This window comes from Lissotriton helveticus, chromosome 2_1 (assembly GCF_964261635.1).
Source record: "Lissotriton helveticus chromosome 2_1, aLisHel1.1, whole genome shotgun sequence".
Lineage (NCBI taxonomy): Eukaryota > Metazoa > Chordata > Amphibia > Caudata > Salamandridae > Lissotriton > Lissotriton helveticus.
In genome coordinates this window covers 1,923,374,817-1,923,395,259 of record NC_136059.1, presented here as the reverse complement: position 1 = coordinate 1,923,395,259, position 20,443 = coordinate 1,923,374,817, and the positions used below count along the sequence as shown (strand labels likewise).

At 43.3% G+C, this 20,443-nt stretch overlaps 1 protein-coding gene across 2 annotated transcripts in view; it reads right to left on the bottom strand.

The window, feature by feature from the left end:
• Window positions 1-20,443, bottom strand: part of PRDM5 (PR/SET domain 5) — an 831,782-nt gene that overhangs the window by 339,380 nt on the left and 471,959 nt on the right. For both annotated transcript variants that reach the window (XM_078676853.1, XM_078676854.1), the window contains one exon: window positions 18,882-19,042. In XM_078676853.1, the coding sequence (XP_078532979.1) occupies window positions 18,882-19,042 (161 nt within the window). The remainder of the gene's footprint in view (window positions 1-18,881; window positions 19,043-20,443) is intronic.

Sequence of the window (20,443 nt, the reverse complement as noted above, 5' to 3'; positions counted from 1 at the left end):
ATTCCCTCATGCCGGAAATGGCGCCCATGATGTCCTGCAAAGAGGGCTCCGTCGACGCGTCCACTACTTGGTCAGACGCAATGGGACCGGGCAGGGCAGCTCCGGGGGACCCCTTAGAGTGGGTATAACGATCCATAACATTAGATTGAACCGGACCCCCGCGCAGAGGCGTCTTCGTCTTGCGCGTCTCTCGGTCCCCTCTGCCCGCCATTTTGAAGATGCGTCACGAGTAAAGTCACCAGGGTCGACGGACCGGGCACCAGAAATGGAGGCCCCAGGACCAAAGGAAGACAAGAGGGGTACCACTAGGATAGAGGCAGCCAATTAGGAGAATAGTCCAACCAAAGGCTCAACAGCCGACGCGTGCCCTGGCACCAGCTCTGGCCCGGCCCTCTCACCAATGTCCCAGTCTGAGGCAGAAACGAAACCGAAACTTAAGAAGGGGACCCACAAGACCAATCCCCCTGCCGTTGTTGTTCAACTCCAAGACGGCCACCGAACCTCACCCAGTCCCGGGCGCACTTCGAGGGCGGAGCCCAAAAGTTCAATTGAACATAATTCAGGCACCCGATGTCCAAATCAGTTTCTGAAAGGTCCAGGTAGATCAGCCCAACGTCCTCTATATGAATCCTCGCAAAAAATCAGGATTAAAGCAGGATATTAAGCCGGGAGCGGCGGGGGTCCGGAGAGCGCTGTGCTCACGCGGCCATCTCGGATGCCCGCCAAGCTCCTCCCCCCAACAGTTAGATTATTAATTGCTCTGCGATGATGGTCTATGAAAACCCCCAGATATAATAGTTGGTCTGTAAAAATCAAAAATATGTCTAGGGAAACAATTATTATCTACGTAAAGGCTGTGAATGGAAATGTATGGAAATACGGGGGCTATTTGAAGAACAAATAATAATTTTGTAAAAATGAACTTCAGATGGTATAGACTTTGGAGAGTTGGTTATGTTTAGTTTGATTTGCAAGATTTCTTTTTCTAAATACTCGTGTTTATGGTTCCATTTGCTTGATGCATCGATCCTGAAGTGATTACCTCCTTGGAATCCAAAAAGTAAAAATATCTTGTTGGAGTGTTTAGAGACTGTAACCCTGTTCAACAGAAGATTGCTTTTTCATTGGGTAGGACAAACACTGATAAAACTGGACAAAAGAGTGAAAAATAAGCAGCTTAGTCATACTATTATTATGTTAGCAAGGTTGAGCCTAAGATCTGAAGTTAGTAAATTGAGCACTATTAAATGTACTAATTGTAATATCTGTGCTTTGTAACACTTAGGAACACCAGCATTTTCATCTTCAGCTCCAGAAGAATTACAATTGTCATTGCATGTGCTATCACTAATTTTACAAAACGAGATTCAACACATGGTAATCCTGAACTGTGAGACCACATGCACATTTAGGGGTCCATTAGGATGGCGGGCGGATTGCCCCCGCCAGGCTGGCGGTTCCCTGTATTCCCCCCGCCATATTAGAATGGCGGGGGGGACCACAGCGGAGCAAAACACCGCCCGCCACTGCGGCCGGGGCGGAAAATGATTAATATGGTGGCGGTGTCTATGAGACACCGCCAGCCATATTACAATGGCAAGTGTGCAATGCCTTTCCGCGGTGGCAATGCCGCCACGGAAAGGCAGGCGGTGTTCACTCTGGGGGCCCCCTGTGGGCCCCCAGAGTGAAGGCCCAAGGGGGGTGGCACACGGGGGGTACCTGTGGTACCCCCCTGCATTTGCATAATCAAAGCGGCAGGCACCGCGCGGTGCCTGCCGCTTTGATTATGTAAATGATGCAAAGCATTTATGGTATTGTGGCGGGCGGAGCAGAGAGCTCCGCCCGCCACAATACTATAAATACAGGATGTGCTCGCCACTGTGTTGGGCACATCCTAATGGTGCGTGCTGGACCCCCGCCCTTAGGGCGGGTGGTCCTGATTTCCGATAGCCCGCCCGCCATCCTAATGTGCCCCTTAATGTTATCTATTTTTGCATGGTATGAAACAGAGCAGACAAATCAAATAAAAGCCATGTGCTCAATCTCCATGATGAGACCAGTAGCAAGAAGATTGAACGCCACTTACAAACTCTTAGGGGTCCATTACGCCATCGCAACGACAGACGGGACCTCCCGCAAGAGGTGCGGCTGTCCCGCCATGGCAATCAGGATGCGACTGCCACCCTGGCGGTAGCATCCCGCATTATTAACATTGCGGCGGGCCGTGCTGTAAGCATCAACCGCCACAATGTCAATAATGCATGGTGTGCATTGGCATGCACAACGTGACAGGCACTGCGTGGTGTCTGCCAACTTGCCCATGCCAATGTTGGGGGTTCCATAGGTACCCCCCAAGTACAGCCCCCAACTCCCCTCTGGGGGCCCGCAACGGCCCTGTGAAGCGAAATCAGCAGGCCTTTCAATGGCAGAGTCTCCGCCATGGAAAGGCATTGCAAATGCCACATACTAATATGGATGGCGGTGCTTGTAAGGCACCGCCACCATATCAAGGGCCTGTTCCGTGGACGGTCTTTCCATCCGCCGCGGAGGATCTCACCATCATAATGTGGCTGTGACTGGTACGGGGCCATCTGGCGGGCGGATCGCCACCGCCCGCTATCTTAATGGGGCCCTTAGTTCGGACATGAATCAGATCTGTGCTAACTTTGTCTTGAGCATCTTCATCAAGCATTAGCAAAAGCAAAAGGTCTCACCTTCCTGGGCTTAGCTGAGCTTTTGGCTATCTCAATACTTGTGCTGATGCTGAACAGCCTCAACAAAAATTTAAATAAAATGGATGATGTAAATGCTGAACACATCAGGAAAAAAAAAACAACCAAGTGGCTGCTGCAACGTGATGATGTATACACATGCATGTGCCACCACAAATGTGTGCATATGCATCATGATGCTGGAGGGGCTACTTTTTGCCTATTTTATATTTGTCTGGCTCCAGTGTGCTAAGTATATAAGCATGTGTCATTATGCAGCCATTTTTAGGTCTCGCGTAACAGCGCTCATGCTCTGTTGCTGCAAGGGGTACTGTATACAGTAAAGGGCTTGGAGTCCACCCATTCCTTGTCATTGGTTCACTTGATCTTCAGACTTATTGGCTGCCTTTTAATTGGGCATCACAAAGACATACTTCAGTTCCGTTCCTTCAGTAGAGGATGGGCGAAGCACTTATTAATTTAACTTAATCAGTAGCTCTTATTAATTTAACTTAATCAGTGCCCATCCGCAAGTTTGCACTGTGATTGAGGCACTATTTCAATCGTTGCTGCCTCCTGGTGTCTCATTGCTTTCTTCACTCTCTCCCACCCCATCCTAATTTTCTTTTACCCATATTTCCTTTCCCACCCGCCCCCATTTCTTTTGGCAAAGTTTTCTTTTTTTGGGGCAGATTATCATTGCGCAAACTTGTCCTAGGGCATTGTAGGAGTTCACAAGAAATCATCTCCACTGACACAACTTTTTAATTAAGCAATTTACGAGGAACCACAAGATGTTGCTACCAAGGCCAGGATTCAAACATAGAAGCCTATTAGGATGGCGGACAGACCTGCGTCCGTCCGCCATCCCCGAGGGGGAGGGACCATCCGCAGGGGCAGCGGCGGTCCCTCCATTGCAATTAGGATGTGACTGCCACCCTGGCGGTCACATCCCGTACCTTTAACCTTGCGGCGGGTGCTGCTTGAAGCAGCACCCACCGCAAGGTTAAAAATGCATGATTTGCATTTACATGCACAACGCGGCAGGCCATGTAAATGCAGGGGGGTACCATAGGTACCCCCGATGTGCACCCCCACCCCCCCCCTTCACCCTGGGGGTCCGCAAGGGGCCCCCAGAAGCAAAGTTCTACATGCTTTTCCACGGCGGAAAAGCCGTCACGGAAAAGCATGTTTCACCACACATCCTAATTTGGCTGAAGGTGTCTTGCAGACATCGCCACCAAATAGCGATCATCATCCCGCAGATCAGCGGCGGACGGACCTGCCGTCCGCCGCTGTTCCCAACGCCATCGCACCTGGCGGTGGCCTGGCGGTGGCCGTTTTCTGTCACCGTGGCGGTGAATCCGCATCCTCCGGGCCGGCGATGGCTTCCACCGGCCCGGAGGATGTGGATTCACCGCCATCATCATCGACTCCTTAGTTGCCAGGTTCTAATGTCCACAGCTCTAACCACTACACCACATACCCATACAGCACAAGACCTAATCATGGATGTGAGTCAAGCAGCTTAATGTGTCTGGTGTTGGGCTGCTACCAGCAGTCGAAGAAGAAAGTAACAGAACTGTGATGCTGTGCCCAATGAAGGCGGAGGAAGCGTGGGGGCGGGGTCAAAGGCATGGCTAAAAAAACTAAATGTTCTGTTACTTTTGGCAGTCTTTCACCTTCAGATAACTGTATTTTAAATAAGCCATAGTTTAAATGTAAAATAAATGCAAGTTATGATAATGATTAGGAAATGCACTATCCTACTTTATGAAACCTCTCTTAGGTAATGCACTACAGAGGTCTGCATCTGTAACTAGAGAGCCTCGGAACTGAATTCTGGTTGGAGCAGTGGAGACTATTTAGGGGCATAAAACAGACCCCTGCAGCACCTGTGGTTCGGGGGTTTGTGTTACGTCCATTTAAAAAGCACACTTCATAGCTTAGCTGGTAACTCCCTTCCCATACCTAAAAGAATAAACCTGTGTTATCAGGAAGCGTAAAGTGATTCCATTGATTAAAGCCAACACCGGCTTCTGAGCTCCCTTAACATCTGCAGATTGACCCGTGTGCACATTTACATTTCTTAAAAGTAAGCAAGCACCCTGGCAAGAAGGCTTGTTAGCAGTCTGCCCACCTTTGGTTTCACTCCTTGCCTTACAGTGCAGCTGAAGCTTCTCAGGATGCTTATCTTTTCATAGAAAGTAGGGAAACAGTTTTCCCTAAATTAAAAAAAGTATGGGCACCTCATGCCCCTCCGATCCCGCCCACTTCCACCACTGGTTTCTATTGGTTACTTTGGGGGTATGCCATTCATTGAGCTTACAATATTGTGTTTCTGGCAAAGATTGCGATAGATCAGCAGCTAGGGGCACTCCAGCCAACCAACGTCCTATCTTTGCATTTATTTTTCCACTGACAAAATGCGTCTCATTCGTGGTTTTACATTTCACTGTTTGTATCTTGAAAAACTGGAACATCCAGCATTTTTCATTAATCATGTATGAGCAGCCAGATACCATGCAATGATGTCAGTGGTATCTGCACAGCCCTCTGTCATATCATGGGTGAGGTAAACTGAGTGATGAGTTGACCTGGCAAGCACAGCTCCTGCATATGGTAATGTTTCATTTTTTTCAAAGTTGGGACACCCAACCCTCTCACTCCACATGGTGCCACACTCTCAGCAACCACTAAGCTCGGTTTGGCGATGCATTAGGCAGAGGCCCATGATAAAACTTTAGACATGGTGTTGGCAAAATCATCACAAGCTGAGCTTGGGGATCTTTCACTACTGTTGCCATACAGTTTTTTCAAAAATAACGTTTGCCACCGTAAAACATGTATTTATAAATTTTTTGTTACCTATAATATTGCCCTTTCCCCCCTCTCCGTAGAGAAGAGTTATTCCTTCTGTAAATCTAAGCTTTCAACAGCAGATAATGTGTTATTATAATTAATGCTTTGCAGCTGGTGGCCAAGGAAGAACGCACAGGCTACTAAGAAAGTCTGACTGCCACTCTGCTACACCAGGAAAATTCCAGCAAAATATTTCAAACTTCCACAAAATTTCGTTAAGAATAATAGTTCATGGTGCCACTGCACCAGCTGCACATAAGCTAGATTAATCCCCTGGTTTGCTACTGTGCCATGCAATTTCTTAGTTGTTTCTACGCTCCCATTTTACATGCTCAGTTCAGTTTATTACAGGAACTGCTTTCTTGTGATATTCTGAACACTACACTTACTGTTGCCATTATTTATAGATGATAAAAGAAAAGATCAAGTTTTAATGTTCATCGCTATGTAAAAGGGTCAATCAGGAATAAAAGGTCTGCTTAATTGCATTTGCTTGGTTGCTATTTCATGTTCTTTGTTTTATGAGCGATAGTTTTCATTTTAAGTAATTGGCAACATTAGAATGATGAAAGGTTGACTCGACCATGCTGGGAGTCCAATTTCTGTTTTATGCTGTGTTTTTTAGGTTCTTTATCCTATCAAATATAAAACAGCTCACCCCCCAAAAAAAAGTGAAACCATGGTAAGCATTTTTTGCTAAAAACGCATATTGTGTAGTAAAAGCATCAAAGAAATGCAGTATTTAATGCTCAATAAGGAGTCAAAGGGAAAGGTGTTAAAATGTATGTTTTGGAAATTATAGCTATGCTACTGAAGGTTTGCACTGAGTTGGCTATTACGCCTAACAACACCCTTGCATACTGAATAAGTCAACATTAAAGAGAAGAACCTCGCGCTCCATGTTATTTACAAGAGCTGAAAGCAAGTAACCCCCTACAATAAAAACTCCACCATGCGCAACTCCCTCCAGGCAACTCCACACCATTTTACTCCACTCTGTGCTACTCCATTCTACATGACACCTTATGCCACTCGACTTTACTCTGCTCCATTGTACGACACTCTATTCCACTCTATGCCCCTCCACTTTATGCCCTTCCACTATACACCACTCCCCTAAACACCACTCCATAACACTCTATGCCACTGTAGGGCACTCCACTCTACTCAACTCTACTCTAATCTACACTCTATGCCACTCCACGACACTCTACGACTCTCCATGACACTCCACTCAATGACACTCCACGCCATTCTCCTCTACGCCACTAACGTTTAGCCATGCTGAAAAGCAGCCATGCTGGTGTACAACATAGCTCAAACACATTGACAAAGCCAGTAGCTCTTGTATAGGGGAGCCCTATTGGCTTTGCCCCTACTTATACTTACACTATTTACTTTTAATTTTGGATTTTAAAAGAGTGAATACCCACACTGAAACGGTAAATTGAACCAAGTGCAAAAAATCACATACTAGAGTCAGGAGAGACTCCTGGGTTCTCTGAAAAAGAGCAACAGAGAAGTGGGATACTAGAAACCAATCAAAAGGAAGACAACAAAGGTATTCCACAAGGGAGGTACAAACACAAGAAAAGGAAGGAGAGCTGTTATAAAATACAAAATCAAAATTCTTGTGAGAGAGAGTCGAGTATATTCTCCACAATACACAACCTCCAACTGGCACATTCTCCAACTGTCAACACATCGGACAGCTAGGACAATGACTTGGAGTGTTCCATAGGCAAACGAACACAGGGGACAAAAGGACCAAAGGATTAAATTATAACAAGAGGGAAACTCAACTATAGATTTTTTTTACAACAACGGGTAAACTTGTGAGAGAGAATTACATAAATCACAACACATCTAATTCTTATGAAAAATTACTGGAGAGCATAATCTTTGTGCCAAACAGGAACAAGGCAATTGCGAATCTTGATGGGGAACCCCTTTTGAATATCAGTGGTGGACAAACGGGTCACTTCTCCTGATGATCCTTCAACACAGGAGTCCTTACACTTTGAAATCCTATCCATGCTCCATACCTTTTTATCATCTAGTGTCACCCCATTAGTACGTACTTTGATCATTCTGAGCGGTTTCAAAAATGTACTATTATCTCTTCTCCTAGTGTCAGGGGTTCTCAACACTACCCACTCACCCACCATAAATTAGCCTTCCTTAACTCCGTGTCTGATACCATACCTCTTTTTATAGTCAGATTTGTTTTTCCTGATACACTCGCTCACACTTAATTCCTGGAAGTCTAACCTTCCTTTAGCATTTGGAATGGTGGAACACCAGTAACTGATTTAGGAGCAGTATGAAATGGCCACAATAACTTCTTGACAGCACAATAAACAGGGGCCCCAGAAACTTGAGCTGCTTGAATGCATTCCTTTATTATACGATTTACTCTTTCCACCATTCCGTTTACGTTAAGACAATATAGTTATAAGATGAACAATGGATAAATCCCCCAAAAACTCTATCTTCTTATCAGAGGTAAACTGGACACCATTGTCTATTACAATAGACCCTGGAATTCCTAAACACATGAAGCTATCAGACAAAAAGTCAATTATGCTCTTAGTAGTCATGTGCTTGACTGCCTTGACTACAATCCAATGCGAGAAGTAATCTACAAGGACTATCAGGAATTTGCCTGACCATAAGGTACCATTGATAGGTCTCATAATGTCTAACCCCAGTATGTCCCATGGTTTTCTCATGTGTTTGCTTTTATCACTCAAAGAGCAAGTAATACACTCTTTCACTCTTTCCTCGACTAATCTGTCCATGCCAGGAAACCAGTAGGTACCTTTTTGATGCTGCACCCCAAATGCCCCTCATGAGCCAAATCCACAATTCTTTCCCATAATTCTTTGGGCGGAACAATTTTCTCACCTCTCATGACCATCTCATTGTAAATGTGCAGTTCATGCCTTATCTCCCATTAACCGAGAATCTCTTCCTGCAACCCACTGGGCTTGAGAGGCCACCCATGAGTAATTTTGTCCCTCAAAATTGGAAGAATTGCATCTATACTTGTGCCTTCACACCGTTCTTCCTTTGAAATACCAGGACGTGTAATCAATAAAACAGGGTCATCTACACCTGCCACATCCTCCAACCCGTCATTATGTAGTAGCAACAGCGAAAGGCAGCCTGCAACCAGATGTTTATCTACTTGAATGAAGTCAATCTTGAAATTGTATCCCTCCAAACCCAGAAACCACTTGGAGATACAAGGGGTGGAATGTTCTCTCCCTTTAGTGGAAAAAATATACTTGAGAGGTTTGTGCTCCGTTTTTAATGTGAAAGGTAAACCCCACAAAAAGAATCTGAAAACTGTGATGCCCAAAGCATCCCTCTCAACAGTGTAAAAATTAGCCTCAGCACCTTTAAGTGATCTAGATGCAAAGGCCGCAAGTTTCTCATGGCCCTCCACCACTTTCACTGAGGCTGCTCCCAGTCCTTTGGTACTGGCATCGATATACAGCAAAGTTTTGTGAGAGGTGTCAAAATTCCCATGGGTAGGCACCTCAACTAGGGCTCATTTGATATTTTTAAAAGCTTCAACAACATATCATCCCACTCAAACCGGGCACTCTTTTTTAGAAGGTGCCTCAAAGGTTCAGTGTAACTAGCAACATTCTTCACAAATTTAGCCATGTACTCCACCATACCCATACATGATTTTAGTTTATCCTTAGATGAAGGAGGAGGTGCCTCCTTAACAGCCATCAGCAGGTCAAACGTAGGCTTGATCCCATCCTTAGACATTTGATGACCCAAGTAATTTACAGACTCTACACAAAATTCACATTTATCTGACTAAATTGTCAGACCAGCATCCTTCAGAATGTGTAAAGAAATGTCAGAGTAACAGTGTGGTTGGATACAGAATTACGATGAATCAGTAACTGATCTTGATATAACATTGGCTGTGTCCTTCAGTAACTGATGCATCACCCTTTGGAATACGGCAGCTCCAGATGCCAACCCGAACGGCATCCTACAGAACCGAAAAAAATCAAAAGGGGTGATGAGTGAAGTCAGGAATTTAGAGTCAGGGTGGAGTTCAATTTGGTGATAAGCCGATGATAGGTCAATCACACTGAACCAACAAGCATCTCCAATCATAATGATCATATCATGGATTTTAGGTAAGGGGAACGAGTCAACCCAAATGTTGTGGTTCAGAACTCCAAGGTTCACACATACATGTATACTTCTACCCCCTGACTTTTGGGCAACAACAATGGGGGCCAACCAGAATGAGTTTTCCATAGGTTAAATGATACCCTGACTTATGAGGATGTCCAACTCCTTTTCCAAAGGTTCTCTCATTAAGTTGAAAATGGGGCGGTCCTTGTGCACTACATATACAGCATTCTCTTTAAGGCTTATTTTATGTTGAAAATTTCTCATAAGGCCCAACTTTTCTGAAAACACCTCTGGAAATTCATCAGCAATTCTACACTGGCCCATTTGTTTAACAGCCAGCACAGGTTCGCTGCTACTGGGGTCTAGTTTGATGACTAAGTCCCTTTGGTGTTTCCGCCCCAGTAAGTTGGAACCTTTTTCTGCCACATAAAACACCCTTTGGGTAATTCTGTCTTTAAAATCAATACGCATGTGAAGCATTCCTAAAAAGGGAATGGGATCTTTATTGTGCCCAACCGGATTGATATCTGCATCTACTAGAGGACAACCACTTCTTTAAACTTGCCCACAAAAGTATCAAAATTGATGATGGCAAAAGGTGAACATGAGTCAGCATACACCATCACCCCTACACCATCCAAATGAATCTTGCAAGTAGAATAATCATTACCGGAACCCACACCCAAAGGCATGACTTGTAACACAAATTTGTTAATACTTGAATCCATCTCTTTAACCATATGTAAGGGCTTGGGGTCCATTTCTCTCAATCTGCACGTACATGCATAGTGGCCTTTTCTTGCATTTCCTACAAATAATTCACTTGGCAGGGCAAAATAGGCTACTAGCCGAGTGACTGCAGCTATCACGGAGGAAGCACGTAAACCTTTCCTTCTGCCTTGCAACTCTCTGCATAATACTTGACTTGAATGGTGGGTCCTTTCTTGCTAAGTCAGCTTCCTTGCATCTTTCTTCTATACCAGAATACTTTTTCACCACATTCACAGTCTCAGAGAGGCTACTCTTCTTCATTTCCCTAATACATTTAGCAGTATGCTCCATGCTTTTAGCTAGGTTAATGGCCTCTTTCAAGTCTGGATTGTGCGTAAGGACTTTCTCTTGCACACACAAATTGTTTGTTCACCTTATTAACTGGTCCCTGATCAGAGAAACACATAACTCACCAAAATCACAAAAACTGGCCAACCCTCTTAAGCAGGCTATGTAACTAGTCATTGTCTCATACTTCCCTTGTACTCAACAGAAGATCTTATGTCTCTCCAGGACTATGTTAACTTTTCTTCCAAAGTGCCCTTCAAGCTTCTGAAATGTCATAAGATACACATCACTCTGGCCCTCCTCATCACCATCACTATCGGAAGAAAGAGAAACTACATTTTCATAATCCCTTCTGCCTTGAACACCCAGGTTATGAAGCAATATGTGCTGCTTCCTTTGAGGGAACATTTTTTGCCCCCAATAGTTATAAGGTATGACTGAAACAATTTCTCTCATTCCTTCCAAAGTAAGACAGATCTCCTTCCTCATCCAAGAAGGTAGGTGGCTACGACATATTAGCTGTAGCCATGATCAGAAGAGAAGAGAACAATAACACCAACATTAGAAATAATACTAAATGTGAAGCACTTAGTCAAAGCACGGACATAGGTACTGAAGGGTTAAATATAATTTCCTTTTTCCGTTGTAGGCTAGCTCCTTCTAAAACACCTGTGAAAAAAATTACAAAGAAAAGTCACAGCCAATGCTTTGCTGCACAGGAGTTAAACTTGTTGAACATTAGCCCCCCCTAAGCATTAGCTTTTCTTCCTCAGGCTGCGAAACTGCAGGGAAAAACACAGTGAAGACTTGGTTACAGAGTGGTTAATGTTTCTTGAAGGATAGCCCCTCCTCAGTGCATGTCAAGGGAGGATCACCACAGTATTGAAAATTGGCTCTTTCTCAGAGGTGTGTCTGTAGATACTGCACCGGAAAGCCGAAACTTTGAGGAGAGCACATAGCACTTCCACCATGAGGGTCGAATCGGTCAGTAAACAAATTTTCTTTTGAAATCACCTTATGTTGTTTGAATGATACTTCCTTAAACCACCGATACAACACACCCTCAGTACAACGCGGTTGAGTAGTGAAGAAACAAACGCATCACAGTCATGCTGATATTCTGCTAGGCGTTCTTCACCCCACAATGGCTCCCAAGCACAGTCAATCAAATGCCGATGCTGCTCCTAGCTTCAACGGTGAATCACAGCTGAATACGCACAGAGCAATCTGCCTCGCAGTCATGCCGAATGCGGGTGGCACGCCTCACCCCTCACGCGGTCCCTCAGAAACAGCTACTTTACAAGAGTACTCGAAAACAAATCATTAAAGGCTGACAGTATGTCAGCACCGCCAGAGCATTAATTTCACTCTGACATGCAGATACAATCTAAATACCTCAGAGAACACTGAGTGCAGTCACTTATACTACGTGCCTGGATGCACTGCTTGACATTTCTAGCTCCACAGGAGTGCTGAAAATCACCTCCGATGGGGACAGTTGCGGAGGGAGATCCTTCACATACAGCTGCCAAGCTGGATCGTCATACAATCATAGGGTGAGGTAGTGTAGCTGCCCCCTATACAGCTGGGTCTGAGGAATACATTGTTACCAGTGTTATAAAATGCTAAATCAAAATTCTTGTGAGAGAGAGTCGAGTTAATTCTCTACAATACACAACCTCCAACCAGTGCATTCTCCAACTGTCTAAACATCGGACAGCTAGGACAATGTCTTGGAGTGCTCCATAGGCAAACAAACACAGGGGACAAAAGGGAAAGGACCAAAGGATTTAATGATAATAAGAGTGAAAACCCAACTATACATTTCTTTACAACAATGGGTAAACTTATGCGTGAGAAATACATAAATCACAACAAGAGTCATAGAAAAAGAAGCCACATAAAAGCGATTGACCAGAAAGGCAACCAATGATAAGCAATGACTGACCCGTAGCCCAATCAAGAAATTAGTTTTGTACACAATAGGTTACTAATGTCAGATAGCTGGAGGTGATGTAGCATCTTCCTCAGCCTGGTACCCGCCAATGACTATGCCACATACAGAGCTTAATATTACATGTCTTAATTCTTCTGCGTGTAATTGTGAACTCAACATTCTAAATCAGCTTTTATTGCATTCTGCTCTAATAACTACGTCATAGCTCTATGGAGTTTATGAGGAATCAAAACGTTTCTGCCATTGATAACTCTCAAAACACTACAAATCCCCCTCTGTAAAATGAAAAATCAAAAATAATTCTTACAAATTATACACATACACAATTAAATCTCTCCAAACAATCTTTTTGGCACTAATTGTTCAACCCTATCTTGTAACTGGAAACTGGGAACTGTCATCATCGATGTCTACAATTTGTGTGAATGTTGGGTAAGCAACAGTAGTCACTGGTGAATCAGACCCATTCTCTCCTTCAACATGTGGATCTGATGAACAAGGTGTTAAAAGCCAAAAGTGAGAAGAGTCTCTGGTAATAGACTTCCCAGGGTGCTTGCCAGTTACCATGTGTCCCTTTGTAGACACCAACAGCATCTTGTACATGAAAAGCAATTTCTCTGTCTATGAACAACAGGATGGACATTCTTATTAATATGCAGCTTTACTTTCATAGTCCTAAGCTTTCCTATACCATGAAACAATGATTGTAACTGACTCACGTTTCATGGTGAGCATTCGTGATGTAGTTTACAGAAATCGGTCCCATATTAGCAGCTGTGGCGGAAACTGAGTAGAAAGTCACTTGATGCTGTGCCTTAAAGCACATGGATGGTTGTTTGCACCTTCGTTTTCCTGTGCTTAATCGTTGCTACAAATAAACCTTGACTTTTTAAGGGCATGGATGCAACCCATGTATACACTCAGGTTTTTGATGGCATAAGTTGTGGTAATAGACACAATTCATTATATTTCTGATCAGGCATAATGTTTATTGAAGTACCATTGTTGATGATGAAAGTTATCGAACAACCATTTATTTTCAGTTTGATTTTTGGACAATGTTTGAATGAATTTGGTGCTTTAGCATGTCAACATTTATTTGACTGACATTTTTCTTAACATGCGGGCAGTCAAATATGTGCATGCTTTTCTTAGGTAAACATCGCCATGGCACAAACATCTTCTTCACATTCACCTGATACTGAGCTAGAAGAACTGCTTGACAATGATTTAGATGACAATTAACTTTGTTCAGTGTCAATTTGTTTTAACTGTTGTCGCCGCTTGGCCTTGTAGGTGCACTTCGAACGTTGCTTTTGGAAAGTTCCGGCGGCCATTTTGTCTTTGCATCATGACACACTTACTTTTTGCTTTGCTCTGCCAACATCACAAAATGTTCCTCCTTTCAACAGCCTTTACATATCTGTGTAATGGCGGGACATTTACCTTTGTGTGGAAACAAAAATCCACATCTAAAACACAACTTTTTTTGTGTAGACATCACCTTGTATCTTTCAGACTTGGGCTTTGGTTTACTTTTCACACTCATTACTGATTTATTGGGGGCAACTCTGGCCTCCATGTTAGCAGCTTGTCTATCGGCATGCTCTTCAGCTTTGGCAGCCATTTACACTCGATCCAGACTAAGGGGACGATTCAGATGTCGGTCGGAAGGGCTCCGAATCAGATTTGGATTTGCCAAAATGGATCCAGAGCCCTTGTTTCCGACTGACTCATTCACAGTTCCGAACGACCAAGTTTGATGCCTGGAAACCATTAGGACTGACCAAATAGGTTCCGGAAGGCATTCTGAGAGGTCGATCCTTTCTGGAGCCGACTCGTATAGCTCTATGGGCTTGGTTTCCAAGCGAGCGAGTACCATGACCAATTCGGACAGCCTTTTCAATTTGGTTTGCCAGGAACCAAAGTGCTGCTGGAATCGGTCTTTGGGGGCCCATATCAGGCTCCCCGTCACCTGGGGCTCTCCGAATCGGGCACATGGGGTATCCAACGGACCCCCCTTTCCAGCCATGCACAATGTGGTAGGCACCCTGAGGTGCCTGCCACAGGGTGCAAGGTTTTCCCCAGCCACCACTTTCTTCAATGGGAGTCTGTGTTCTCGTCCGGAACATAGGCTTCCATTGTATTTAATGGGAGAATGACCGAATCATATCCGGATGCATTATACTCGTTCGGTCAGACTCCCCCGATCCAAGTCATACGGAAAGCATTCCCGAAACCGATTCGGTCAGCATACTTTCTGAACGAGAACGGAATTGGGTCCTAAGAGTTTCTCTCAACATTCGTTGTTTGAATGAATCTCACAAGCATCCATCAATGACTCTAAGATGTATCACTTCTTCATCATTAAATTAATTGAACTAACAGTGTTTGATGAGTGTGTCAAGTCTCTCCACAAATTCAACAAGGGTTTCACCAACTTTCTGTCATTCTTGACAGGGGAAATGTATCTTTCGTAATCTACATTGGGTATTGGATTGAATTTGTGATTCATAATTTCTTTAATCTGACGATATGTGATTTCTTTGTCAGTTCATGGCATTTTCCTTATGACTTCTTTTACACCATCACCAGCAAGGATTTTGAGGTTTTTGATAATCTTTTTAATCAGTGTCTTCAAGTGCATCAATGAAATCTTCAAATGTCTCTATCAAAACAATCCATCCATCTCCAATATTTTGCTTTTGGTGGTATCAAAAGGTGGTGATGGTCTTAGGAACATAGCAGTGGTGTAAACCAGTGCAGAACTTACTGACACCACTGGATAACTGTGACTTTGGTTAGGCAACTATTCTGTGAAACTTTGTGATGTATTGCCCTTTGGATCATCTTTAATGATAGCTGAAAACATGACTTTCTTTGCTGACATCTGAAAAATGTCACTATTCCAAAAGTTGTTCTTGACTGTTAGTATTTAAAGACCTGTGAAGTTATTCTAAGCCCCACTCAGCAGTTTTGGTGGATGGCTACTTCAGGTGTGGACGGCTCGGTACGCACAACCTTGAGCATGTCTCCTTGAGCCAGTCCTTAATTTGAACTGGTGGTTTCCAATGCTCGGCATCAGCAATTAATTGCTTTCCGTTGCTCGGGACCAGCACTTAATTGTGAACACCGCACTTATGACAGTCTGCCACATGATGGCGCTGTTCATCTAATCTAGAGGTGAGCAGAACAGCAGTTGTTTATGAATACAATATGCATTAGAAATTACTAATACCTGCCTCCCTAGCCATTTCTTCAGCTTGGCGGACCTGGAATAATCTGAACTGTGGCCCTTGCGGGAGAGAGAAAGTTAGTAGTTGTTCTGGTATCGTCATTGGCAGCGATGACCGAGGCAATGGGTGGTGCATGCTACAGTGGCCTCCTGGTCCCAGCCCTGGCATTTATTATTTTACAAATTTAGCACTGCCTTGAGCCACTTCACCACATGAAACGGTACAATGACTCTCTCTAATGGATTTGGTAAGTCACTTATTTCTTCTTTTCTAAATGTCACTTTGCACTTTCTGACACCTAGTTGGTTTCCACCTTGCAGCGCTCTCGTTCACAGTGTTAATTTGCAATATCTGATTATGAATGACGGCTCTTTGACAACCTTGTTGTATTTGCCGTTAGCATAGACAATCCATATAACATATGACTTCATCTTGCACAGCAGTGCGGTACATTAATGTATGGCCTGACTGGCAGATTCTCAGCCAATGACATGTAGATTCTCTGCAATGCTTTTGTTATCGTCAACTGCTTCACAGAGGCTGAAGCTGCGCTTTGATAGCGCAGGCCTTAAACGTTGTTTACGTACTTCGACAGCAGCTCAAGTGCCACGCACAAGCAGTTTGCTTGGACCACGGCAAATTCTCTGGGAGAGCACTGTCGATCTTCGGGTTACTTATCCCATCATCGTCACCATATGTAGCATCTTCCCCAGCCTGGTACAAAGCAATGTCTATGCCACAAATGGAGCTTAGTATTACACTTCTTTATTCTCCTGAGTGTAACTGCAAACTCAATATTCTAAATCAGCCTTCATTCCTTTCCACTCTAATACCGACATCATAGCACTACAGAGAGCATCAGGAGTCAAAAGGGTTCCGTCATTGCTATATCTCAAGACAATACAGGTGAGACCCAATTACTGTGTGATCTTGGGAGTATTGTTGCAAGTGTCCAAAGAATTGTTTCATATGTTAGGGAGTGATGGTTCACTCGCCTGAGAAGCAGACACACTGCCAGCTAGTACATTCTACATAGACCCACAGAGCAAAGAACACTTAAAAGGGTTGTGTAGTCTCAGTTTGATACTTGTAGGAGAGAAGAGAGAAGAACATCTGCTTCTAATTGTTCTGTAATCTTGACTTGTCAAATATCACTGCAGCTTTCCATTCATTACATTAAAGTGTAGGCACCACTGTCATTCAAAACTCCCCTTCTGTATGGGACTCTTAACTGGTTCACACATCCCATTGACTGTGCCTCTTAGTTAAGCTGCAGTTAAATACACGTTGTAGCCATCCATCACAGCTCTCTTTCATTCTCTTCAGTCTGTTGCTAGTATAGTCAAATCTTATTGTGTAAGTCTGAACAAGATCTGTTTTTGTTTTAGGCCATAGGCTATACAAATAACATATTTCATTATCCATCTAGTGCTCAGATACGTCTTCTAGGGAGTGTCCACACACCACAGAGGATGACCATCACACACAGGCCTTTCTTAAAATAAGAGGGAGAGGATTCTCATAATTTCTATCACGAAATCATTAAACGGAGATTACTCAGATCTTTGAGTGTACTATACTCAAAAGGTGCTTACCTAAGCTTAGCTTTTCGTTTAGATCGTATTTAACATCAACATGTTTAATCGCTCACAGCACTGTCATTTCTATCAGACTATTATAACATGAACGTCTAAACATGACCTTCCATGCACTGTAACAAAACCTATGACAGTATCTATGACTGGAGAGACAGAGTGGAAAGACACAAAAGCTTGCCTGAAAATACTTTAACAGAGACAAATGACCCATATCTGGAAATGGTGTTTCCTATTACTGAAAGACGATTTAATGAAACAGCACTATATATTACCACAGCTGCAAAAAATGGAAAAAATGGTACCAAAAATACCCAGTGATAGCTCTTAAAGAATATATGGGCTGCAGTGGCGGCTCCTTGAGGGAGTGCTGCGGGGTGGTGGGCGGGACGGGGAGGGGCAGGGTGTGGGGTAGTAAACTCAGGCATACGGCCGAACGGAGTTAAGTAAATAAATAAAGAAATAAATAAAACGAATTACATTAAGCGCGCTGCATCGCCATTTGGCGTGCAGCGAGCGCAATGTAATTCGTTTTTTTTTTTTTTTACGTAACTCCTTTCGGACATGTGCCAAAGTTTACGACCGCCACCCTGGCCCTCCCCGCAGCAGTCCCTCGAGGAGCCGCCACTGATGGGCTGATTGTGTTAATCAAAGACATTCACTGAGGAAGTAAACAGGTTCTGAGTGTGTTGTTCACTAATAGATAAGAAGCAGCGGAGGTGACAAGGACCCCTGGCTCCTCTTTCCTTGTTTCATGTCAATTCCTCATTACACCAATAGTGAATAATATTTTATTATTCACAATGTGTAATAAAGAATTAATTATAATTTGCTGGAATATGACCCTCCCTGGCAGCTGAGGTAAGTAAAAAATGCTTTTAAATGCATGTTGTGTGGGCGCTCGCAGGTGCAAGTGTGTTTATGTGAGAACGAGTGTGTGTATGAGTAAATGTGTGTATATTAAAGCTTGCGTGTATGAGTGAAAGTAAAGGTTAAATGGCGTATGATGTCTACCCCAAGCATTTTGATGAATTGACGTTCATGGGAGGTGTGGGACGTGTTTTATAGCAGGTGAAATGAGTTCTGGCATGGCTGAATAGGGTATGAATATAATTAAAATAAATGATTCACGAAGCGTCAGTGGAGCCGAATACCAATGGGTACGCTCTTTTCAGTGAATCCCCAATGAAGTTAATGGTTTTAAAATGGGAAGGAGTTTAGGAGGATTACCGTTTGCAGAATGCATAAATTATACACCAAACACATGGAGATGAACATCAAAACTACTTACTTTTTTATGGCTTTTGAGAACCGAGGGTGTTACAAATGCTTTGTCACACAAATCACATCTGTACTTCTTGCGTCCATCATGCACAACCTGAATGTGGACATTCAGAGTGTCCTTCCTTTTGAAAGTGGCATCGCATTGATCACACTTAAAGGTTCGCTCACCTTGAAAAAACAGAAAGTATAGAATTACATTTTTACTAAAAACATAAATTATATCAGTAGGCCTTACAATAAGTCTACCTTAAATGTGACCTGAGTTTATTTATATATTTGGGCAACCTTCCACCAGTAGTGCGGAACATAGCATTGACTTGGAGTGGCAGGTAGTGCTGAGATGAAAGTAAGTGAAGAAAATGCAATACCACTAGAACTTGTTTACAAATGACAACATTGCAAATATTTTCATGAACATTTTGGGGAAACATGCTAAAATGTGAACCCGTGAAATTGTGAGGGATTCGCATGTGGCCATATCCTCATGACTTAAGGCGTGGGTTTGAAAGCATCTCAAAACAATGGTAGGTACAGATCACTTCAGACCTGACTAGGAAGGGTCTAAATAATTCAAAAGAAGAGATCCTAGAGCAGGCCTAACGTGCACGGTCAGTAGTTTCCAGTTGTCAGAGGGTGGTGAATGCCAGTAGATGAGAGAGGTAGCAGTATGACAGTGAATGTAGAAAAGAAAGTAAGTTTGTGCAGTGGCCCAGCTTGCTCATCATTAGGCTGTTAATTAGTGGCTTGGAGACCTTGCAGGAGAAAAGATGGACATTTTTGTATCATAAACTAGGTACAGCCTACGAACTGTGGGGGCAGACGACATAAAGCAATAAAGTTCCATGAGGTAGATAAACTGTAAACACTTGTTTCTGGATGAAGTAGAGAACAACCAGGTAGGGCTTGAGACAGGAGGATTTAAAGAGGAGACAGGAAAGTCAATAGTTACAGTTTTTGAAAAATCGGAAACTAGAGAGCAAAGGGTTATCCAAAGCCCCAATGCTGTGATTCAGTAAAAGATTTTGATTTGGGAATGGAGTATAGCAGAAGGAAAAGAGAAGATGGTGTAAGCATTAGATTGAAGGGATGATATGAGAAACCGAATGAAGAGATGTATCACTGATCAATTAGTATAAACGAATTATAAGAGATGTCCTAGGGCAGATTTATGGGGCATGAATACCAGTAGGGTGGTGAAAACAGATAGTGACGAACATTTAAAACCAGACAATGAGGGATTTTAGAGATAGTGTGCGAAGCGTTTATTTTTGAACCCATCATGGCTAGGGATGCAAGAGTTTTAAGCATGGTATGGAGTTCAACTACCCCATACTTAAGAGAAGAGAGTTTAAACATGTTATCAATTGAAAGCACACTCACCAAATACAAAAGATATCTCACATACAAATACCAAGCAGTTGACTGAGAGACTGAGAGAAAACGCACACTTTTGTTACAAACACAATTTTATTTTAAAAAAAAAGAAAGTTAAACAGCAATGACAGAAATGTCTCACAATACTACATATTAAAAAGTTCATCAAGTATTTCCACTAAATACATTCAAAGC